Source organism: Myotis brandtii, unplaced genomic scaffold, assembly GCF_000412655.1.
Source record: "Myotis brandtii unplaced genomic scaffold, ASM41265v1 scaffold577, whole genome shotgun sequence".
Taxonomy (NCBI): domain Eukaryota; kingdom Metazoa; phylum Chordata; class Mammalia; order Chiroptera; family Vespertilionidae; genus Myotis; species Myotis brandtii.
In genome coordinates this window covers 1,145,595-1,171,106 of record NW_005370161.1, presented here as the reverse complement: position 1 = coordinate 1,171,106, position 25,512 = coordinate 1,145,595, and the positions used below count along the sequence as shown (strand labels likewise).

The window sequence follows — 25,512 nt, the reverse complement described above, 5'->3', positions numbered from 1 at the left end:
GGTCACAGAGCAGATCCAGCCTCCCAATTCTTTTCTAAAATATGTTTTTATTGATTTGAGAGAGAGAGAGAGAGGAAGGGAGAGAGAGAAACAGAAATGATGAGAGAGAGAAACATTGATAAATCCGCTACCGCCTTCAAGCCCCCTACTGAGAGGATCAAGCCTGCAACCTGGGCATGTGCCCTGACCAGGAATTGAACCAGCAACCTCTTAGTGCATGGGATGACGCTCAACCAACTGAGTCACATTGGCCAGGGCCCAATTGTGTTTTGAAAAGTGAACAGCAGAGCCTCTGAAATTTCATCATTATTTATATCTAACTCCACAGGGTGCTGGGTGGCCCTGGCTCCCTGACATGTGTTGGTGATGTTGGAAGAAGTGTGTCATTGCATGGATGTGTCTTCACATCACTGTCCAGATTTCTGGTCTTGGGGTGTTCCTTACTGATTTAGTGACATAGGGCTATTTATATTTAGTAAACTAGTTTCCTTTAGATCAGGGGTGGGGAACGTTTTCTCTGCCAGGGGCCATTTGAATATTTATAACATCATTCTCAGGCCATACAAAATTATCAGCTTAAAAATTAGCCTGCTATATATAATCAGACATTTAATTAACTCACTCCTAATGACTTGGCAGGGCCAGACCAAATGATTTCACGGGCCTTATACCACCCATAGGCCAGATGTTCTCCACCCTTGCTTTAGATGTTTCTAAAACGATGTTAATTGTCCTTTGGTTAAAGTACATTAATTTCTAGCCCTAGCCGGTTTGGCTCAGTGGATGGAGCGTCGGCCTGCAGACTGGGGTGTCCCGGGTTCGATTCCAGTCAAGGCATGTACCTTGGTTGCGGGCATATCCCCGGTGGGGGGCGTGCAGGAGGCAGCTGATCGATGTTTCTGTCTCATCGATGTTTCTAACTCTCTGTCTCTCTCCTTTCCTTTCTGTAAAAAATCAATAAAATATATATTTTTAAAGTACATTAATTTCTGGTTTGATTGCATTGGTATCAGAGATTTCTATGTATACTATTTCTGTTGTATGTAACTTATTGAGGGAATAATCCTTGTCTGCTAGCATTTTGAGAGCCTCTTGAGAGAAGGGGGCAAGAGATCTCATTGTTGGTCTGTTTTCTTTCACATAGCACCCTGGTTTTAATCTCAGCATTTCCCTGTCTTAAGAATTGCTAGTTGTCATACCCTGAATGAGCCACCCTCTTCAGAGGGAAATCTCCAGTTGTCCATGGGAAAAGAAGAGTACTCACCTAGTGATTAGGATTTCTGGGGGCCTGAAACTTCCTTCCAGAAAATGTAAATTATGATTTCTGTTTTTATTCCCTGACCTCCACATCTTACCTTGGGTGTGCCAAGTGCTGGCCTTCTAGAATCCATGATGTAAACCAGGGTTTCCTAGTGACTTCTTCCTTATAGGCTTAGGTTCATCGCTCTTTGCTTGGTCATATTAGTCACAACTTATTCATCCACTGTCCAGATTCCAGGGTTGTGTTGACAGAGCTTGCTGGTTGTTTTCAATTCTCCTGACTTTTTAGTGCTTGTTAGTTTGTGCCATTTTATCTTGTATCGTTTTAGTGCTGTTTCTATAAGGTGGAGATAAACACATGCTAATTTTGCCATTTTAATGAGAGGCTTCTTCTATTGCTTTTAAAAAAACTTATAAGTATTTATTACCTTTAGGTTTTTTTTAGTTGAATATTTTCCACATACCATACAATTCACACTTTTAAAGTGTACATGTTAGTAGTTTCTAGAATATTTACAAAGTTGGGCACCTATCACCACTATCTACTTACAGAACATGTTCATCACCCAGAAAGAAACTTCATACTCACTATTAGTTACTCTCATTCCCCTTTTTCCTCAGCCTTGGGAACCATTAGTCCACTTTCTGTCTCTGGATCACCTGCTCTGCACATTTCATGTAAATGGGATGAGACAATTTTTCTCTGTCTGGCTTCTTTCCCTCAGCATAATGTTTTCAAGGTTCATCCATGTTGATCTGTCAGTCCTTCATTTCTTTTTTAGTTGCTAAATATTTTATTGTATGGATATGCCACATTTTATTTATTCATTCATTAATTGGTGGACATTTGGGTTTTTCCACTTTTTTGCTATTATGAATAATGTTGCTTGTGAACATTCATGTACATGTTTTTGTGTGCACATATCTTCAGTTCTCATGGTTATACACTTAGGAGTACAATTGCTAGGTCGTATGGTAACTCTATGTTTATTTTTTGTGATCCTGCCAGACTGTTTTCCAAAGTGACTATACCATATTATATTTGTACCTGCAATGTATGAGAATTCCAGTTTCTCTGTATCCTTGCTGACACTTGTTATTTTCTCCTTTTTAAAATTCCTCTTAAATTTTGAGTTTATTTTTGTATATGGTATAAGGTAGGGGTCCAAGTTCATTCTTTTGCATGTGGATACCCAGTTTTCCCAACACCATATGTTTCAAAGACTGCTCTTTCCCCATTGAATTGTCTTAGCCTCATGTTAAAAATTCTTCCATTGTTTTCTGGTGAATTCTCACTTATTGACCTTAGGCCTAACTAAACAAGCAAGGCCTCTCTGATCCTCGATCAGTAATACTTTGAGCATTTGACTGCACTGTGTATGACTGTCTTCCCAAGTGAGATGCTGTGTGCCCATATGAAAGGGAGGTTTTACTCAATGTTATCTTATATGGAATTTCTTTGCATGTGGTGTTTTCATTTATTACATTTTGAACCTCAACATATTATATGGATAAGAAATTTTAGCTTGAGACATATACAGACATTGCTGTTATTTATTGCCTAAAGTGGTTACCTGATTGACTCAGAGAAAGGCAAAGAAGTTTAATGTAAGTTTCTAATTATTTTTGGTGCTATGATCTCACAATTCCAAATGTTGGGACACTGTTATAAACAAGCCTTTTACGATGTCTAGAACAATAATTTGTAGTGGTCATAAATATACACATATGGAATAGATTGAAAAATACAGCAAAGACTATAATGTTATGAAAATAGATACTTGTGACTAAGGTTTAAATTTCGAGTTCGAGCTACAAACATGATTCAAAATGTAAAAGTCAAGAAACTTAGATAGACCAAGGCGAAAATGATGCACTCTGGTAAAACATCAGATGGAGGAGAAAGTGTCTCTATTTGTACAAAATTGAATACTGAAATGGGAGAGTTTTAATTAAGTTATTATACTAGCCATGAAAATGGAATATCAGCTATGTATTTAAATTCATATATAATTTCATAAATGTTATTTTAAAATCCATATAAATACATATAAATATATTAAATATTATAATAGAAAGTTAATTGTTTTAACTACATTCTCAAAAGTTTTCAGTTTTACAAAAAATTTCTTTGGACTTCTCATTTATAAAATGGAAGCCTCCTCATGTTTTGAGCTGCCTCATTTGGGTTTTAATAGGGCAGTGTTCCTGGGTAAGTCCTCACTGGCACTGCGTTTCCATACTCTGCGCCTGCCTTGTACCTGAATGTTTAAGACATGTTTGTTACTCTGTTGAATGCAAAAAAAAAGCTATCCTGTTGACCCTAGTGGATAGGATCATAAATTTGTAAGTTCATATGCCCTGTGTTTTTGTGTTTTAGGTAGGTGGGACAAAAGCCAGGCCTTCCATAAATCACCAGTTCCAGTTATGATGCTCTAAGTTACCACAAGTCTGAACATTTGTGTCTATGGATCTGCTCTGACTCTTAGAGCCGCTTATGGGGGAAGGTGAGTTGCTGTAAAGTATCTTTTGTTTGCTCATATGTTTGTTTACCAAGAATGTATGTAACAAAGCCAGACTCATCTTTGAAAAGGAAGTTTGTTCCATGTGGTCCAATCTGCATTTCAGTCTCTTTAGTTCATGACAGGGTGTCAACTGGGCAGTAGTGCCAGGGAGAGAGACAGACCATGAAAGGGAATGTTTAACAAAGAAAAACAGTCTAGCCCTGGCCGATATTGCTCTGTGGTTAAAGCATAGGCCTGCACACTGAAGGATTGTGGGCTCAATCCCCGGTCAAGGGCACATTCCTGATTGCAGTTTCAATCCCTGGCCTGTTCAGGGCACGTGTGGGAGGCAACCAATTGATGTGTCTCTTTAACATCTCTCTCTCTTTCTCTCTGTCTGTCTTTCTCTCTCTCCCTCCGTCTGTTTCTCCCTCTCTCTCCTCCTCCCTCTCTCTCTACCACTCACTCTAAAAATCAATGGGAAAAATATCCTCAGGTGAGGATTAACAACAACAAAAAAAGAAGACAAAAAAAGAAAGGCAGTGGATGCAATGATAATGTGGGAACCTCTTGCCTTGTTGGCTCTTGAGAAGTCACGTGTTGCGTTGACTTGGTGTTTGAAGAAATTGGTCTGCGTTTGCAGGAGCAGGTCGATGCTGAGGCAGAAATATTTCTCCATGGTTCTTTCCTTTGAATTTTTGAGAAGCATGGGAATCCTTAGAACTAATTTCCCCTTAGTGTTCCCTGTTTTTACTCTGTAGATCTTCATCCTACTATTTTGTAAAGAATGCTGGGTGGGGAATCTGAAGAGCTGGGTCTGTTATCAGCTTCTTAACTGGTTCTCTGTGAGTGAGCAGGAGAGTATACAGATGGAAGAACATGTGTGCATGGGTGTAAGAATGTGTATGCATGTGTGTAGGAGCTTGTGTGCCAGTGTGCACAAGAGTGTGTACACTTCTATAGAGCACATGTATAGAAGCATGGTTGCAGGAGTTTATGTGCATGTGTGTTTGGGTGTAGGAATGTGTGCAGGAGCATGTGTTCTGTGTGCTGTTTGCTCCAACTCCCTGAGGTCCACATTCTCTCTGATGGACCTCAAGGTTCTGAGCCTGCAGGACTGACTTTCGCTGGCCTTAGTTTCTACTTGTAAATCAAGCAAGGCCTCAGAGGTTTTTTCTGCAGCTCACATGCCTCAGTACTCTCCAGCCCAGTTCTAGATTATTCCCCATGAGTTTTACATTATGAGGCACTGCCAAAGCCTTAAGAATACTCAAGGATGCTTTATTCACCTACGGCCATAATAGTGGCGGCCATGGGGAGCCTGCTTCAAGCTGTTTCTTGTATTAATCCAGATTCCCAACACAAACATTCCGTAAGTTCTGAGTTAACGTATCTTCCAGGTGCTTGTCTGAGAAACATGTGCATCTTAAGAAGTCACAAGACTCAATAAGGACCCCCTTGTAAACTCTCTGAAGGTTTGCCATTCCTCTAAGCACCAGCTTCCTCACCCACCCTGGCCAGATGCTGTCTGTCTGGTTTTAGTGTATATTTTGAATCGCAGCTCAGCATTTTTAATCCCGTGGTGCTTGACCCAATTCTGTAAGCCTGTGTCCTGTGCTGTTATGATCTTTGCTTTGTTCCTCTTTCCATGGAGGAAGGTTAAAACCATTTCAGCTTCCAGGTGTCTGTGTCAGCTGCACGTCAGTGACTGGTCACAGCAGACTACAAGTCTGCTCTGGGTTTGAAGAGGGGCCAGAGGAAATGGCTCCTTTCACATGACTGGCATGTCCCAGGCTGTGGTCAAGAGCGAGGATGGTTATGTAAACCAGAGCTGGGGCTGACCAGAGTTCTGAGGGCACATGTGGAGGATAGGCTTGGAGCACCCTCAGGCCAGGATGCCACCATTCCCCATTTTTTCTCAACCTCTGGGCCACGCCTCCTCATCTCCTTTGTGGTCCCTTCACCCTCAGCTTCTTCTTCAGCTGGTGACCTTGGTCCTTCATATCCCTTTTGCACATTGCTTCCTTTCCTCTCACCTCTTCAAGGGTTTGGCTCCTGCCTTACTCCCCCTCCCTGATTCCACCGCATATGAACACATGGGCGTGCCCTTTGGTGGCATGCCCACTTGCAATAACCACCCATTTCTGTCCCTTTGACAACTGGCCTTGCTGTCACCACTTGTTCATCTTGAACCAGACCTGCCTTGTCAAGATCCACAGATCTTCCCCTGCCAGATCCAAAAGTCGGTCCTCCCTCACAGTCTCTCAGTAACACTGGATGCTCTCAGACACCCGGTCGGCAAGAGTGTGGGCCCTTGATGTCCTGGGCATTACGACCCTAAGCAAGGCATGAGTGACTGTGCTACTGTTTCTGGAGGAATAAGAGCAGATCCTCTGTGGAGAGCTACTGGGAGGAGTGAGCCAACAGTGCCAGACAAACTACAAGGCTGTCTTAATGTTCACTATTAGCATTTTCCTCCTCTGCTTGACCGCTTAATGTTGATGTCCCCAGGACTTGGCTCAGTTGGGCACTGATGACAGAGCCTGCCCCAGGGTGAGAGGTGGGGCACAAAGAATGCGACTGGCTGAGCCAGTTTGTCACTGTGTGCCAGAGCTTCAAGCACATGTGTCCTTTAACCCAGAAATTGTAACTATAAACATGTATTCCAAGGAAATAAGAGAAGGACATGAAGAGGTACACCCAAAGATTATTATTAAAACATTGCTTAATGTAACAATTCAAAGCCTGGATACACAAACATAGCAGATTGGTTATGTTCTTATGCATAAAAATGCATAAAATATTATGCATAAAATAGAATGGCATGGGAATTTGATCACTATTATTTAGATTTAAACATATTGACATAGGAAAATATTTTGTGTATAATGGTAAATGAGAAAAACAGGACAATCATGGGTGGTTTGGTCCTATTTTTGTTAAAAATATAGTAGCACATACCTACTGGGAAAAAGTCTGAATAAGTAGACTTTACAAATATGTCACTATCACTGATGGTCTTTCTGGGTATTTATAGGCTATTTTTGCATATATGCATTTTTCTATTGTTTTCTGTAATGAGCATCCAGTACTTGTGTTATTCATTTATTTATTTATTTTTAAAGTTTTATCAAATTTATTGGGGTGACATTGGTTAATAAATACATACAGGTTTCAGGTGTACAGTTCTATAATACATCATATGTATATTATATTGAATACTTGTGTTAAGTTTTTTTCCTCTAAGGAACAGAAAGTCTGACCGTGGTCAGTGATACCTGCATATGCCATCCCCTTCTCTCTGTGTGCCTTTGCTGGTGTGAGAAAACTACCACATAGTTTGTAGGTGCGCACAGTGGCCATCTCAGTGCCCCTTGGCCAAATGCACACCTGTCCTCACAGCCAGCAAGTACACTCTGCATCCATGTTTTTACCACTACCTGATACGTGTTTTGTCATTTATTTGTGCCTGATTTTGTGTGAGGTGATAAGATATAGGTAATAGCTCAGTAAAAGGTGGAGCTAGAGGGCAACTTTCTCCTGCTTGGTGCAGAAGTACCTGTCCTGATGGGTGGACTAGTGTGCATTCTCTATGTTCTCTCCTGAGGTCCTGGTCCACCTTTCCATCCTACACTGCCCAAATCAGAGCCTTCACTTCAGGGTGGCTCTGAAGGACACACACGGCTCACCAATTGCTGAAATTCTGTGTGCGGCTTGCTTTTAGAACTGGACCTGGAAGCTCTAGTTCACAATGAACAAAAAATGGTAGTGGCGAAAATTCACTGTTGGTGCTGTTTCAGGCCCCTCATCCTGGTGACCCTGCAGTCCCAGGACCATGCCCGCTATTCGTAGGTAGAACCCGCTTCATGTGAGGCCCGTTCACGGCAGACAGCTGACAGCGGCAGTGACAGCTGAAGTCTTAGAGCTGCATTTTGATTAATATTGGTCCGTGAAGTCCTCCCACCCACCCCTTCCTTTCCAAGGGCTTAGCTACAGCACTGGATGTCCTGCAGGCATTTGTGCGGTGGCTGCTGTTTGGGGGAAGGAGTCATTGAAATGACAGCATCCGTGCCAGGCGCACCCCTCCAACAGAAGGAGGGGAGTTGGGCAAAAAGTAGGTCACATGTGCCTGGTCCCATGTCACGAGGTTTCCAACCTGAAGCCAATGGGATTTGTAGCCTCTTTTGGTTTAGAACAAAACACCACTCTAATTTTCTCTTTCTCTAAACGGGGAGAGTGACCATCTGTCTGATAGCCACATCCACCCAGCCCTGCCTGACCTCATAGCTGCTGTGTTTGGAGGTAAGGGGTTGCTAGAGCCTGGCCAAGGCTCACTCCACACAGAGCCCACGGTGTCCAGGGCGAGAAGTGGGGTAGGTGCAGGTCATCAGGAAGTGTCGGGAGGTCCTGCTGCAGCAACACAGCACTTTGCTTAGGGAAGGGAAAATGGACAGGGTGTCATACATATAGATAGTTCTAGAAGTTCAGATGATGGTATTCACATTGAGTCCTTTATTTCAATAATCTGGTTCCTTTTTAAGGATCAGGGTCAACTATTAGCACTCTAATGATAAAGTGTTATTGTGTAGAAAAATGAATAGGTAATTTTACAGATGTTTGCTGCCAATGATACTGGGGTAGATGTGGGAATATGATTCTCATGCTCAGAAACATCGGCCACCCCTGTGGATTGGGTTTCTGCGCTCTCAGTGTAGTGAGCGCCTTTGTTTGGGAATGTCAACCTTTCAAGGAAACAGTTGAGCTGTTGGCTTCCAGTAGTATGAATACACAGTGAGATCTGCATATCAGAATAAGAATAATACTTGTATATTACTACTGGATGGACAACATGCACTTTTGGAGTTTGATACTTATCTTGAGAAATAACATACTTCTTTTGTCTCTGGGAAGGCCAGCGAATGTGATTGCTTTGTGATAAAGCAGATGTGGAACGTATAATAGTTTAAAAGTGTTTGTAAAACTAACCTGAATTTTTTAGCTTATAAATAACAAAATTTGGGGGGTTTTTTCATTTCCTATAAATGAACTAAGGTATTCTATTAGTTCAGGATCCTTAAACATATTTTGGTAAATAATGAATAGAATAAAATGTCTGCAATATCTGAACTGATCAGTGGTGCCATACTGAAACAAGTTATATCTCCTCTTTGAATTTGCTGGGAAAAATATTTCCAGAAATGGTTTGCCAGAATCAAAGTCATATGGTACTCAATTTATTTTTTATTGGGAAAAATTTTTTTTACCTTTCATAGATAAAATACTTAATATTTTATTTGTATTTTAACTAACTCTCCAGGAAACATGGGTCTATGGCCAAGTTCAGAAAACTAAATGTACTTCAGATTATGTATTCCTCTACATTTTAGATGAAAAAAAGAGCAGTTGCACCCTCGGTAAGAAAAGAGGCTTTTCTCTTCTTGAAAGTAATGCCTTTGCGCAAATACTCTTCATTTAGGATGATGCCCACTTCCTTCCAACTGCAGCCTTTGAAGCTATCTCATGTAATGTTTCTAAAGGGCTCTTTCTTGCCCATTTTCCAATCTTGAGGAAAGGGAAGTCTTTCTTCTATCTTATTAAGATAAGGCAGAAAATTTCAATGTTTTTCGTATTTATGATTATAAAATTTTCATGCCTGGGGAAGGTTCCTCGTATTTTAATGCAGTTTTTACCAGTCTCCTTTTCCTGCCGCACCTTTCATGTGTCCCCATTGTCTAAGATAATGTGACCATTCAGTCATCTTATGTGGTAGGAAGACTGGCACACTCTGGTGTGACAAACATGTATGGTTTTATGTTAATAAAATTACAAAGTTATACCCCCAGTTGCCTTCGGGGGAAAATGAGAACTGCTCTCTGGGGCCTGGCGAGTGTTATGGGATGTTGATTTTCCTTTCTTACGGCAGAATAGACAATTGTTTTTCCAGAAGTAACATAAATACAACAATGCAGAAGCAACTGGCTATGACCCCTTTCCGTTTCTCATAAAGCATGAGGAGTGGGCGCATTGGTCCTCACAGCTGGTCTCTGTCCCCACCTGTCTCCAGCGGGCATGTCTTTTTCTTTCACACTCACCTGGGAGGGGAAAACACAGGGATGGTCTCTTAACAGCATGCTCATTGCTTTTGACCTTGACTTATTTGGAAACTGAAAGGGCATTGTGGAGTTGGGCCTGGCTGGTGCCCTCTGACCTTCGGCACTTTGCATGTTGGTGGTCTCATGTAAGACCCCCAGCTCTGCACGAGAGGCAGAAACCCACCCACCATAAAGCAGATGTCACCATGTGAAGAAGCCTCGGGAAGGTTTGGTGTCTTGAGCACCTCAGAACTGGAGCTCTTGAAGACACATCTTTATTCTGGCCAAGGTAGGAGCCTTCAGAGGTCAGGGACTAAGGACCAGCAGGTTGGCATGGTCACCTGGGGCTGTCCTTTGGCACAGCTGATGTGCCCGCCGGAAGAGCACTGGGCTTCCTTCTTTCTGAATGTCGGCTGCATTATTTTATGTATAGTGCAAGGCAGTGGTTCTCTGAGGGTCCTGGACAACCACCATCACCTGAGAACTGGAGAGGCGATTCCCAGCTATTTCCTTCCCCAGACAGCCTGAGTCAGTAACTCTGGCGTGGAGTATGGTCCACTTACCAAATCTTCTAGGTGCTGCTGATGTCCATATAAGTGTGAGAGTCAATAGGTCAACCACACAGGAGTGAAAGTGTAGGCTATGGTCACGTGGCACTCCTGGTGTACCGGGCATGTGACCTGTGGCTGCGGTGAGGCAGAGAGTGTCCTAGCTGAGCGACCGTGTTCTTGAGTAATGATCCTTTTGGTCAGATATGAGCCAGGGTAAGTGTGACATGGTCTCATGGGTTTTCCATTGCGTGTGACCTGGTGTACAGGTCCGTCCTATGGTGCTGAGATCTGGCAGGGCCTGGTCCATCTGTGTCTGTGCCACACAGCAAGACCCCATTGCTAAGCAGTGTCCATCTGCCCCATTGCTAAGCAGGAGTGTCACAGAAAACCAGAAGAGATGAGGCCGTGGAGAGACTGTGGTTCTGCTTACTGGGGCTCAGGCAGGAGCCCATGCCTCATGGCACCCTCACCTGGGAAGGGGGTGGCCACAGGCTGTCGGCTGGGTAGCAAGGGAACTACAGGAGCCACTGTCATATCTGGACATCACTAGAGGCATGGCTGGGAGCAAGGGTCATGCTCTAGAGCGACAGGGCAGCCAGCTTAGAAGCCAGCTGCTCACACCCTCTGCCAAGCTCTGGGCTCTGTCTCCTGAGCTTGCAACCCCATACTAAGGTGTATGTGTGTGTGTGTTTGCGGGGGATGGGGTGGGTGCTGCCATTATTAAAAACAATCCAACAGAATCTATAAGAGAAAAGAAAAACCTGTCTAAAAACAACCTACCGGGTGAAAAATGGAACCATCAGACAGGAGTCCTGGATGAGTGGGAAAATGTTCCTGTAGCGAGGTGGGCTTTGTTTTGTTCTGTTCTGTTTTGCTTTCATAAATTTAGTGTGTATTTAAGAGATTTTTTTAAAAATACATTGATTTCAGAGAGGAAAGGAAAGGGAGAGCGAGATAGAAACATCAATGATGAGAGAGAATCATTGATTAGCTGCCTCCTGCATGCCCCCTACTGAGGGTCGAGCCCACAGCCCAGGCATGTGCCTGACCGGGAATTGAACCTGTGACCTCCTGGTTCATAGGTCGATGCTCAACCTCTGAGTTACAGCGGCTGGGCTGGTGTGTATTTAAATCAGTAGGAATGGACAAATTATTCAGTGAGTGGTGTGGAGTCAGTTATCTATTAAAAACAAACACCCAATTTAGAACCTTCCTTCTCACCAAACACCAGTGTATGTGAGACAAAGTGATGAGCTCAAGGATTCACAGAAAATGTGTGTTGAGATTTTTTGTTTTTGTTTTTTTAAGGAACTATTAAATAAATTTATTTTGGGATGAAATATTTACAAGTGATAGGAACACAGAAATTGAGACTTCTCAAAGTATGCATTTGTACAACATTTTGATTTTTTTAAAAACATGTAAAAGTAGCACTGATTTAAAATTGTAAGTATATTTTTATTTAATTTATTTTTTTGTTAATCCTCACCCAAGGATATTTTTTCCATTGATTTTTTTATTTTTATTTTTTACATGCAATAAACATTAATATTTCAAGAAAAATGACTTTAAATATAATAATGTTACATGCAATAAACATTAATATTTCAAGAAAAATGACTTTAAATATAATAATGTCACATGCAATAAACATTAATATTTTAAGAAAAAATAATATTTTAAGAAAAAAAGGATTTTAAATATAATAATATTACCAAAACTGTGCTAACATAGTATAATACACACAAGTTGCAGGAAATATTAAAAATCTGAAAATAACAGGATTACTTCTATTATATTCTAAAATATTTTTTTCTTCTGGCTCTATTTTTGTTCATCAGTTTATGTTGTTCATTATATTCCACAAATGAGTGAGATCATGTGATGTTTATCTTTCTCTGACTGGCTTATTTCATGTGGCGAATTTTTAAAACAGTTTTTTTTAGGGAAGGGCACCAGCAAAGCACACATCCTGAATACAGCATCCTGGGGTGTCATGCTCACACCTCTGCTCTGGATGGTACCGTTTGAGCCTAGAGCAAGGAGACCCGGCAGCCAGACAATAGTGACTCAGGGCACAGGCCTTCCACATAACTTAGGAATCTGCCTCACCACACATGTGTGTCCACAATGCTTATAAGGGAGAAAGGGGGCCCTCTGTGCTCCCTTTAGGACGTGTGAGTACTATGTCCCATAGAGACTTGTGAGGATGCCCCATCCTGCAGCCCCAGCAGGGCCACATCCCCACACAGACCTTGCTCCTCAGCCACTGTCAATTGACAGGATAAGGGTCATCCCTGTGGCCCCACTTCTGCCATGGAGCCCTAGTCAGCAGGGCAGTCAGTAGTACTAGAGATGCTGACTCTGCTGCACAGCACAGGCGGATCTCAGGAATGTTGTTTTGGGTGGAAGAAGTCAGGCAAGAAAGTGGAGACTGCATGCAGTGAATCGACAGCAGAAGGAACTTTGGTGACAGCAGCAAGCAGCGCTGCATGCAGCTGGCTGAGCTGCAGGACAGGCCACAGGCACTTTTCTCCGGGTCTAGAATGTTTTGTGTCATGAACTGATCACACGGTAAGTGCCTGTGTGAAAATCAACCTGCATACCTAAGATTTGTGCATATTTATGCATGTAAATTAGACCTGCATTTTAAAATCTGGTCACAGAACACACATACTGTGATATTTATGCAAAACAAGAAGGTGTTGTCTGGAAATGGTAAGAAAAAGTTCCAGTGACAGTGACTGGAGTGGATAAGAATTCATAGTGGCTCTGTCCCTCCATTTTTCAGAGCCTCTGGGGTCTTGTCTCCCCAGCTGCAAGGGGGCTGCTCACTCACCAGAGCAGTTCTGCCACATTTGTTTTGCCTTTTTATTTTGTGCTTTTTACTGGTTTTAGAAAGGATTCTGCTGCCGTTACAATCAAATCTTTTAAAAGCCACTGGTTTCAATGACTGAGAAATGCATGTTTTACTTTCTAAGCTTGAAATTTTCAAAGAACCCTGGAGTGGCATCTGGGAATGGACAGCAGGTAACATCCTGGGTTCCAGAGTTCCCTGCCTTACACTAGGCCGAGGCGCACAGGGAGGAAGCATGGCAGGAACACTGGCCTGTCACCTGGATGCATCTATAGCACCTGTCTTGGTCTATATTCCGCCTGTCTCCAGTACAGCCATCTGGCCTGAGTTCCAGAAGCACAGAGAGCCCATCCCATGGCTGGGCTTTCCTGAGCATCACCACAATCTCCATCCCCATCCTTATCCCCCACATGCAGTCCCAGTTCGCAAAGACCCTGGCCCATGGTGCTGAGGAACCAGGGAGGCAAGTTGGGACACAGTGGCTAAGCCGGGGAGGAAGCTCAGGGTGGCGTGTCAGGAGCTTGGACTGCTGCCTGCCAGACTGGTGGCGGGGTGCTGGGGATGGCTGTGGGCAGGTCAGTGGAAACCCATCTTCTGATAAATTGCAGGTACTCCTGCTGCAAAGCCCTTTTTTTGCAGTAGGACCATATCCAAGAATGTGGACCCCTGTCTGGTTGTCCTGTTGGCTTCCCCAGTGCAGCATCTCTGCATGGGTTTATAACTCTGCCTTTGTGTCTTGGCCATTGGCAATACTGAGCTCAGCCGTCCGCACACTATATTGTCCTCCAACACACACAAATAAAAACAACCAAACCCATTACAAGTAAATGAAATGTGTTGGCTGCTAGACAGTTTTCGGATTAAGGGACCATCAGCAGATTAAAGTCAGGGGATTAAATCTCGGTAGGAATACCATACCAGACACCCCTGCCCCCAACACAGAAGCCATAGTCAGTGCAGTCACTACTGTGAGAAAGTGGTGGCTTTGCTGCCCCCCTCCCAATCTCTGCTGAGGCTGCCCCCACCCCTGGAAGCCACCAGGACCCCTCAGGTTCCCAGGGGTCATCTTCAGTTCTCCCTTCCCCCAGGGAGAGTCTAGCAGAGGGAGGGGACAGCCAGGAATCTCAGACTGTGTTCAGGGCCCCCTCCTATGGGACCCTCAGTTGGCTCCCCACAGGGTGGGCTTCCCAAAGAGTGGGCCCTCACTACGAGTTCTAACCCCTTAGCACAGTGCAGGGCACAGGGGAATGGGCCCACCACTGCTCCCTCCAAGTCCCCTGGCTGCTCCTCCTCCTGCTCTCAGCTTCCCTCTCAGGACAGTGTCAGTGCCCCATCCTCAGTGGGCAGTGCAGCTCACACCCAGCAGGGAACATAGGGTAGAGGCTTTAGAGGGGGTGTTTTCCCAACCAGAACACAGGTTTGAGTATGTGTGTGTGTTTCTGGAAACTGACTCTAAGCTGCTGCCTCCTGTGTCTGAACGCTGGATCTTTGTAGCCCAACTCCATCTGCAGGCAGCGCCCAGCACTCATGCTCTCACCTGTTTACCAAAGTCACTTTCAAACCAGGAGTTCCAGGCTCAATTTCCAACTCATGGTCTTCTTAGTTTTTAAATCTGATTTTTTTGTAGTCTTTAGCCATATTTTAAACGTTATTATTATTATTATTATTCCTTATAGTTTCTTATCTAAGTTGTCTTGCTTCTCCCCCCACCCTGAATTTATTTTTAATTTTTAGTTCTCTGATGCTATCTCTACCTTCTTAACCTTTTTAAAATCTTGTCTATTTTTAACTATTGAATCACTTATTTTCCTTGTATCACTCTCATTTTTATTCCCTTTAGAGTTTTACTCACATTTTTTGTCTTTATTTCTATTCTCCTCCCTTCCCCCTTCAATTTTCCTTTTCTTCATTTGGGAAGATTCCTAATGGTTTAGCTGCTTTAGCACATTTTTAAAAATATATTTTATTTTTAGCCGATGCCATTTGTCAGTATTGTAATGATATTATTATTATTAAAATATTATAATACCACCCTAGGTGTTTTTCTCAGTGGTTAGAGTGTCAGCCTGACGACTGAAAGGTCGCAGGTTTGATTCTGGTCAAGGGCATGTACCTCAGTTGCGGGCTCGATCCCTGGCCTGGTTGAAGTAGGGGGCAACCAATTGATCTGTCTCTCTCACATTGACGTTTCTCTGTCTCTACTCCTCCCTTCCACTCTCTCTAAGGATCAATGGAGAAGATATCCTCGGGTGAGGATTAACAACAGCTAAATACACACACACACACACACACACACACACACACACACACACACCACAACATTGAAAGAAATGACCTGCTAAACTCATGAACCCATGTTAGGTTACTTCTCCAACATAGCTAAGAGTATCTGTGATTCTGTTTGTGACTCTGCATGAATCTTGTAAGAACATGAGCTCACACATCCAGGAGACCCAGCAGCAGGCAGCCAGGAGCTTGGGCTAGTGAAATGGAGCAAATGATATGGTCCCCTCCTGCCCCACCCAACCCCACAAAGACATAAGTGACCTACAGACTTGATGCCTGTGCCTCGGGCAGTTACACAAGGACTGACCTGGGCTGGGAACAGTGTGGTCTGGCTGGAAGCTCCTGAGCCCTGCAGTCACAGGCCCTTCTGCTGCACATGGTAAGGTGAGAAGTGAGGCCAGGGCCTGGGCCAGGCTGCCTAGGGCTGCTGGTGTGTCCCCACCCCACAGCCCATTGCCTGCCCACAGCCCACCCTCTCAGTGACCATGGGCAAGCCACTCGCTGCCTCAGTTGGCTGTTCTGTTAGTGGTGTTACCACATCTCTATGCCCACTTCCCTTACTCTGGAGGCTGAAATGACCCTGTGTCCTTTTAGGAAAGAGAAGCCAGCCCTCTCAATAAGGAGAACCCCCGTGACACCTGAGGTACACTGGCCACTCCTGGGAGGACAGGTGCCAGTGACCAGGCCAGGCCTCTGCCTCCTGTACTCAGAGCCCTCTCAGGTGAGAAGCCCCTCCACTGCAGAGGTGAGCCTGCCTCACCCCTCCCTCTGGGCCAGTGCTGAAGATGTGCATGGAGTCCCTGACCAGATATAATGATCGGGCGCTGCTACCCTGACCATCCCCATGGCCTAGATGGTGACCCCCATGGACTTCCTTGTGACCCCTCCTTGGGTATGAACTCTGGCTCACTCCACTGCTCAGAGCCCTATGTCTGGTTAAGAAAGGACGGTTCCAGGCAACTGCTGGCCACAGGCCCCAGCAGTGCTGCAAGTGGGGCTCGCTCAAGGTGCCCCAGGGGGAGGGGTTGAGGTGTCTTTTGGGGGCACCACATTAATCAGTGGACAAATCAGTGCCAGAGGGTAATGAAGAGCATTGTTCCTACAGGAGCACAGCTGTGTGAGCACCTGGTAACATATTCTTAACAGGAATCAGTGCTTGGATCCTACATGGATGTGGGGGGAGTGGACTCAGTTTCAAGGTCAACCTCTGTACAGGATCCACATGAACCAGAGCAGCCCTGCCCTAGCCTTTTCCTTTATAATGGTCTGGGCCTTATTTTTCCTTAAAAATTTCATGTGCTCAACTAATCTTAGCCTCCTTTGCTCTTCGTGCTATAGTGCAGCACCCTTTCTTTTGATATATTTACCTAAAATTCTTCCTGATTTCCACATTTCTCTTGGTATAAATTACTATATGTATCCCTTTGTTGTAATAAAAGCTCTATGCCTCATCCCCTCTCCAGTTAAAAAAACAAACAAACAAACAAAAAACGGTCACAAGGACACAGACTCAAAATCAGTGTTTTGCTTTTTTGGGAGATAACGATCTTTACCTTAAGACATTTCCCCCCCTATTTTATTTTATTATTGGTGGCTGTGGAGTTTTATTAAGTGCCTTTCCAGCTGCTGTTGAGAAGCAGCACATGGGTGTTCAGTGCAGGGATATGGAGCCTGTCTCTGGACTGAGTCCTGGTCCCCCACTTCTCAGCTGTGACCCCTGGCCCTGTGTGTGGGGTGAAGTGGGGACGTGCCTTCCTTGCAGAGCTGCAGCAAGGAGTGTACCTGGCAGACAGTAAGCACAGTGTCAGCATTAGGTGTTGTTTATTGTTATTTGTATGGTTGTTGAACTTCTCCTTTAATTTATTAATGACATGGACAGAATTTCTGATATTAAGCACTCATGCATTTCAAGAATAAACCTCCTTTCGGTCTTGTGTATTATCATTTTTTATACATGCTGATTCTGGTAGTGTTTGATCAGAATATTAGTTAGAAATTTCTGCTCAGAAGCTGGAAGTGCTGGGTCATAGTACAGGCCTGTGGCCAACTCAGGGATGGGGCCAGTGTGAATGTGTGAGCAGCTAGCGGCTGAGCCTCCAGCACAGGCTGTGCTCCCCAGGGCTTTGGGTAGGGGTCTGTGTCATGTTGTGTTGAGTGTCAGTTGTCCTGGTGTCCAGCCTGTGACTGTAACCTGCATTTCCTTCATCACTGATGAGATTCGCTGCCTTCTGATGTATTTATCAGTCTTTTGGGATGTGTGTGGTCAAGGCCTTGCCCACTTCTCTACAGGCAGTCAGTATTTTCTGGATAGCATCCCTGAGTGATTAAATGAAGTACAAATATCTTCGCCCACTCTGTGGGCCCCTTTTCTCTCTCCTAATGGTGTCTGTTGATAAACAGACCTTAATTGTAATGTGGTCCATTATATCAGTCTTTTTGGAAGCATTGAGCTTGTCATGTCTAAGTGATCTGTCCTTGTCCCCACTTCATATAGCTAGTATCCTATGTTGTCTCCTCATGTTGAGCCACAGTCCACTTGGAATTAATAGGGCAGGGTTTCATTCTGTACCTGCTGACCCTGCCAACCAATGCCACTGATTGGAAAGACTGTCTTCTGCCTCCTCGCGCTGTGAGTGCCTGTCTCTGACTTCCTGTTGTGGTCCATCGATTAGTTGTTTGTTCCTGTGCCCCTGTCACACGGACTGAACTGCCTTCGCTTTCTGGTAAATAGGTCTCACTTGGTTCTTTCTCTCAGGAATGTCTTGGCTACATTTGGCCTGATGAATTTTTCACATGCATTTTAAAACCAGCTTGTCTGTTGGAGTCAATCTGCAGATCAATTTAGGGAGATGTAATATCTGAAATTATTGGGTGTTCAAGTCCATGAACATGATGTCTTTCTTTAATTCTCAATTTTTCTTTAATTTCTCCTAATGTTTTATAGATTTCTACATAGAGGTTTTACACATCTTTTCATAGAATTATCTGACTGATTTTTTTTAGGTTCTTGTAAATTGAAATTAAAAAAATGTTTTCTGGCTTTGCTGGTAGATGTCTAATGCTAGTCACCCTATTAAACTCATCCCTTCTTATATTTATAGATTTTTCTGGGTCTTATGTACCCAGTCTTGGCATCTATACCTGTCTGTGCTGGCCTGTCTCTGTGTCATGGGGGCACTCACCTGGAGAGGGCCTGCAGAGGCCCTGAAATTCAAGAAGCGCAGACCCACAGTGGAGTTGTGAGTCCCCATACGGGAGCTTACAGGAGGCAGGTTTGGGGCATCTGTCCCTGGGGAGCTCTCTTCTCTGCTGTGCTGCATGTCTGACCCATGGTGACATCTGTGTGAATACCCAGACAGACACCTTCGTCATCAGGTCAGGTCCCGGCCTCGTACTGCCATGGGCTCATTCAGCACTGTTCTGTCCCTGCTGTTGTTCTCACCGTCAGTGTCCATCCGGCTGCATTGGGCCCCGTCATAGGACATCAGAAAGCTCATTAACTGGAGCCTGCACAGTGCCAAGTCGTGCAGGCCCCGCATGTCTGCCATTCTCTCTGACTCTCTTACTGGCACTCACTCATGCCTAGCTTCTCCCTGTGGTCTCAGATGTCTGCCAGCAATGGTCTGGGCAATGTCTTTTTTCCAGGGCAATGGCAGGAGGGAGGGGTGTGCAGTGCAGTGTAAGCATGGGGACCATTCCCCAGCCTTTCCCCCTCAGTTTCTTAACCCTGACGCCATAAACAGCTTTCCTTTCCTTCCTTCCAGAAGAGGGACTTTTGAACCCCCAACCTATCTGGAACACATATTTGAAGGCTAAAGTAGTGATGGTGGATTTTCAAATTTTGGAATTGCCAGCTGTCCCAGGCTGCAGTCTGAATTTTCTACCAAACTGAGAGCCACTTGAGAGTGAAGGCTGTGCTCCTTTGTTTTGTGCCTGGTGCCAGACTCCTAGTAATAACTGAGTGTTCAGTTGAATGTCCCTGCCGTGGCTGGCCTCCCACTCTGGCCAGAGGGTCTGTAGGAAGATAGAGTGTGTGCAGACAGACTGAATGCCTGCTGTGTGCAGGTGCTAGGCACACAAGCTCATCACTGCAGGAGCAGACAGACATGGCAGAGGTAGGATCAAGACTTAGGGCTCAAGGAGGCCTGACCTGTCTCCACAGCAGACCTGTTATTCACCTTAGAGGCACTCTAAGGTGGGTCACAGCCTAGACCCTGGGCACTTTCTCAGAGCTAGGACTGGAGGAAGCCCTCGCTTTGCTGGAAAGAGAAAGCTCCACACTGCTGCCAACATGAGGCCAGCATGTCAGAGCCCTTGAGCAGGGAGGAAAGAGGGACAGGCCACTGGCTCCCCAACCCCATCACGTTTGTCTGTATGAACTCGAATGACAAGCCAGCAGGCTGTGCAGAATGCTCACTGAAGTCAGGTTGTGTAAACCCTGACCATCTTTCCAATGCTGTGACTGGCAAGAGCATTACAGGACAGAACTCCCCTCCCCTCCATGGCCCCAAGGACACAATCTGCATTGTGAGTCTCTCTAGGAGCAGAAAGCAGCTAATAAGTTCTGTCGGTTTCTGCTGTACTGGCTTATGTAGCCTGATGGGGCACTGAACTATTAAACATAATAAATCAAGTGTGTGCTTGTCCCCTGAGGTTCTGATCACAGCCATCTCCTCCCGACAGCTGAGGCCTGGGTACAGCCTTGGACAAAGCCGACTTGCACTCGCTGCAGCCATGCGGTCCTTGGGTGGTGGTTTGCTGGCAGGACTTCTGCTTCCTTCTCTGGACAAGAAATCTCATGTTGGAGAGGACAGGCTAGTGTATTTGTCATGAGTGTGATGCTCTTATAAATCACAGATAGCTGTAAACTACTTCTATTTTAATATCCAAATCTATTTACTGCCCCCCCCCCAAAAAAAACAACAAAAACCTTACAACTTGGAAGTTACATGCCACTTTCAACCATCAGACTCTTTCAAGTCTGAAACAAGAAACTTAATTGGTTTTTATATTTGACTAGCATGAAAATAGAGTTTACCTGTCTGGTGGTTGGGAGAATGAGCTCTGGAACCAGCTGGTCATTATTCAGTTCAGAACCCCTCTTTTTCTCATGTAAACAGAGATGGCCCTGTCCCTCCTGCCTTAGGACAGAGGGGTTTGCTTATGTAGCAGCACCTGGGACATGTGCACCATTTATGGCTCCTGCTGTTACAGCTATACATCTTATTATGTCAATATTTATTTTACTAGAATTCTATTGATTTAAATATTATTTTTAAAAAATAAAGTTTGTAAAATTTGTTTTATCACTAAGTATTATTTCACTAAGTAGTACTAGTTAAAGACAGATTTTGCCAATTTAATCATTATAAAAGACCAGAGGCTCGGTGCACAAAATTTGTGCACTCAGTGAGGGGTCCCTCAGCCCGGCCTGTGCCCTCTCGCAGTCTGGGACCCCTCGGAGGATGTCCACCTGCTGGCTTAGATCTGCTCCCCAGGGGATCAGGCCTAAGCTGGCAGTCAGACATCCCTCTGGCAGCCCGGGAGCCCTCGGGGGATGTCCACTTGCCAGCGGGGAGCAGGCCTAAGCCGCAGTGGACATCCTTAGCGCTGCTGAGGAGGCGGGAGAGGCTCCCGCCACCACCGCTGTGCTGGCAACCGTCAGCCTGGCTTGTGTCTGAGCCGAGCTCCCGCTGTGGGAGCACACTGACCACCAGGGGGCAGCTCCTGCACTGAGTGTCTGCCCCCTTGTGGTCAGTGTGTGTCATAGTGACCAGTCATTCCCAGTCGTTCTGCTGTTAGGGTCAATTTGCATATTACCCTTTTATTATATAGGATAGAGTCCTGGTGCACGGGAGGGGGCCAGCTGGTTTGCCCTGAATGGTGTCCCGGATCAGGGTGGGGGTCCCTCTGGGGTGCTTGGCCAGCCTGGGTGAGGGGCTGAGGGCCATTCTCAGGCTGACCACACCCCCTTCAGGCTGAGGGTCCCCACTGGGGTGCCTGGCCAGCCTGGGTGAGGGGCTGATGGCCGTTTTCAGGCTGGCCACACCCCCCGGCGACCCAAGTTCCCAGCCTCTCCTTTTTTTCTTTTTTTTTCAGCTCCTCCTTGAGCGGAGGCCAGGACAGGCTGGAAGCAGGTATCTGGGATTTATTTATCTTCTATAATTGAAACTTTGTAGCCTTGAGCGGAGGCCAGGGCAGGTGGGAAGCTTGGCTTCCTCCATTGCCGGGGGCAACCCAAGCCTCCTGCTCGCTCCAGCTCCGTGGCCCCCACCATCTTAGTTGGGTTAATTTGCATACTCACTCCTGATTGGCTGGTGGGTGTGGCTTGTGGGTGTAGTGGAATGGTGAAGTGATGGTTAATTTGCATGTTTCTCTTTTAGAACAAATGAGGTTTTGGTTCTGGTCAAATGAGGTTTTGGTTCTGGTCAAAATGGAGTAAGCTACAACTATAAACTAAGATCATAGTGGTGAAAGAATAATGCTTTCCTCCTAAAATCATTAACAAGATAAGGGTTTCTGCTCCCACCACTCCTATTAAACAATGTGCTGTAAGTTTTAGACAGTTCAATATGACAAGAAAAGGAAATAAAAGGCATATGGGTTTGGAAAGAGGAAATAAGCCTATCTATGTTTGCAGATGACGCGATTACCTACATTGAAAATCCCATTAAAGCTACAAAAACCTAGAACTAATAAGCAAGTTTACTTGTTTAAGAATGAGAGTTCAACATTCAAAGATTAATAATATTCTATATGCAATCAAGGAACAGTCAGAAAACAGAATTAAAAACACACCACCATTTACATGAATTCCAAAGTTATGTACTTGCTGTATGTCTAAAAAATATGCACAGAATTTGTATATTGAAAACTACAAAACACTGATTAGAGAAATCCAAGACTTAAATAAGAGACATCCTGTGTTCATAAATTGGGCCACTCACCATAACAAAGATGCTAATGCTTCCCAAATATATCTATAAGTTTAATGCAATTCCTATGAAAATCCCAGCATGGGTGATTGTAGATATAAACAAGGGGACTTTAAAATTTAAATGAAAATACAAAGGAACTAGCTAATCCATGTGAATTTTTAAAAGAATAAATTTGGATTAATTTTAAGGCACTCTGACACTACAGTAATAGAGACATTGTATGTTGGTGCATAAACAAGCACATACATATGGTATCCATGGGGTGCCCTCTGTGTCCCCACCTGTTATTGGTGGAAGTGGAATTCTTGGGGCGCTGCAGGGAAAGGAATTTCCTGAGGCTCCCATGGGAGGATGTGGTATCATAGAAAGCTTTATTGATGTAAAATTAAGGGGTTCCCTTCCAAGGTCTCATCTCCCTCTGTCTCCCCATGGAAAAAGTCCAATCTTGTCTTTGGCAGGGCTAGGATTAAGGCCACTGCCCAGAGTATCCAATCCATATTAAAGCAAAGTCCAGTCCAGAATATGGCTAGGTTAGCTTGTGTTCCTAGCTGCAGTCCATTGTGGGGTCAAATAATGCTGCTGAAGGCTACATGGTGGGCCTGTGCAGGTCATGGAGCAAGAAAGTGCCAGGGAGCAGGAATGAAGCCAGACAACTAGAGAGAGAGAATTCTTGGTCTGGGAATTATAACTGGAACCTTAACCAAGTAACCCTTCAAGATTTTGCATGCTTGCATTGGCTCCACCCTCCTAGCCAATGATCTTTGTTCCACAGGCTAAACTGACAGGGAAGCACCTTCCCTATAATATCACCCTGACTTAGCTGCATATGCACCTTTTCCCCAGTGATTTGCAGGGAATGGATCTGCAGTTCCCCAGGGGTGTGTGAAGTTGTAGCTTCCTGGTGAAGCTGCCCAGATGACCATGCTTATAATGTCTGACCTCCCCTTTGCTCTTTTCCTATTATTAATATTAAGAACTAGCTAATTATGATAACATATAGATGAAACATAACAGAGCCCAGGATTCATCCACATAAGTATGGACAATTGATTTTTGACAGAGGTAATAAAGCAATTTAATGCATAAAGGAAAGTCTTTTCAAGAAATGATGTTGAAGCAATGGATATCTATATACAAAAAAAACAAAAACAAAAACACTCACTAACAACCTTGACTTAAACTTTAGACCTTATACAAAAATTAACTCAAAATGGATTCAATATCTAAATGTAAAATTAAAACATAAACTATTTAGAAGAAAATATAAGAGAAAGAGTTAGGAACATCTATAAAAAATAAGAGTTTTAAACAAAAGCCACTAAAGATAAAATTGAGAAATTACACTTGCTCACAAAAAAATTTAATCAGTGTAAGACTCTGTTAAGATATGAAAAGACAAACCAGAGACCCAGAAAAAGTCTTTGCAAATCATACACCCAACAAGGGCTGTACCCCCAATATGTAGAGAACTCTTTAAACTCCACAGCAAGAAAACAAACAGTCCAGTTAGAAAATGGACAAAAGACTGGGCCACACACTTCTCCAAACAGGCAAGTGGATAGGAAATAGCACATGAATAGATGTTTGGCATCCTTCGCTGTTAGGAGAAAGCAAACTAAACCACAGCCAGATTTCACTACCATCCTGTATAATAAAAGCCTAATATGCTAAGTGTCCGGTCGACTGGTCGGCCGTTCAACCAATCAAAGTGTAATATGCTAATGATATGCTAAGGCTACTCAACCACTCCCTATGACATGCACTGACCACCAGGAGGCAGACAGTCGACCAGTTGCTATGATGTGCACTGACCACCAGGGGGTAGATGCTCCAATCGGTAGGTTAGCTTGCTGCTGGGGTCCAGCCAATCGGGACTTAGCGAGATGGGCTGGACACACCCTGGAGTCCTCCCACAGTCCCTCCCCAGCTGGCCAACCTCCTGCGTCCCTCCCCGGCCCCGATCGTGCACCAGTGGGGTCCCTTGGCCTGGCCTGCGCCCTCTCACAATCCAGGACCCCTTGACGGATGTCAGAGAGCTGGTTTCGACCCAATCCCACAGGCCAGGACGAGGGACCCCATTGGTGCACGAATTTGTGCACCGGGCCTCTAGTGCTATATAATAAAAGGCTAATGTGCAAATCAACCGAAGGGCAGAATGACTGGTCGCTATGACACGCACTGACCACCAGGGGCCATACTCTCCACGCAGGAGCTGCGCTCTGGTGGTCAATGCGCTCCCACAGGGGGAGCGCCACTTAGCCAGAAGATGGGCTCACGGCTGGCGAGTGCAGTGGCGGTAGCGGGAGCCTCTCCCACCTCCACAGCAGCCGGACAGTCCCTGAGGGCTCCCAGACTGCGAGAGGGTGCACAAATTTTGTGCACCGGGCCTCTAGTCTGTTAACATGGCTATAGTGGAAACACTGATAGTCCCAAGTGCTGGCGCAGATGCAGAGTGCAGAGCTGTGGGTCTGTCTGCCCTGGTGGGAATGGAAAATGCTGCAGCTGCTCGGGCACATAGTTTGGCATTTTTCTACATACACTTAACATACAGTGATCACAGTTCTGGGTATCACAGAAAAATGAAAACTTATGTTTATACAAAGATATATGTACTGTTGTTCTTAGCTGCTTTATTTGTAATAAACAAAAACTGGAATTGACACAGGTGCCCTTCCTGGTAACTGGACACACAACTTGTGGTGCAACCATTTGATGGCATGCTACTGGGCAACTAGTCTCTGTTATGTCCAACTACTTGGCAGCTCGAGAGAGCATTATTATGTGGAATGAAAAAGGCCATTTTCAAACAATTACATTTGTTTGATTCAATTTATGTAAAGTTCTTGAAATGACAAAGAATAGTAATGCAGAATAGATCAGTGGTTGCCTGGGGTTCGAGTTGGGGCGAATGAGTAACTATAAAGGGATAGTATACAGGAGTCTTTTCCTGGTGATACTGCTTGTGCAGGTGGTTAGACAGATCTATACATGAGATACAATTTCACAGACCCATACAAGACAAAC

General features: G+C 44.6%; 1 protein-coding gene across 13 annotated transcripts in view; it reads left to right on the top strand.

Annotated features, from left to right (window-relative positions):
* Positions 1 to 25,512, top strand: part of PCBP3 (poly(rC) binding protein 3) — a 195,031-nt gene that overhangs the window by 122,800 nt on the left and 46,719 nt on the right. For 10 of the 13 annotated variants that reach the window (XM_014549982.1, XM_014549979.1, XM_014549974.1 and 7 more), the window contains one exon: positions 3,641 to 3,767. In XM_014549982.1, the coding sequence (XP_014405468.1) occupies positions 3,758 to 3,767 (10 nt within the window). In that variant the 5' untranslated portion in view covers positions 3,641 to 3,757. Of the gene's footprint in view, positions 1 to 3,640; positions 3,768 to 7,999; positions 8,067 to 16,199; positions 16,272 to 21,663; positions 21,688 to 25,512 lie in introns of those variants that run through there. The other 3 variants (XM_014549985.1, XM_014549984.1, XM_014549986.1) reach the window with 3 other exon arrangements.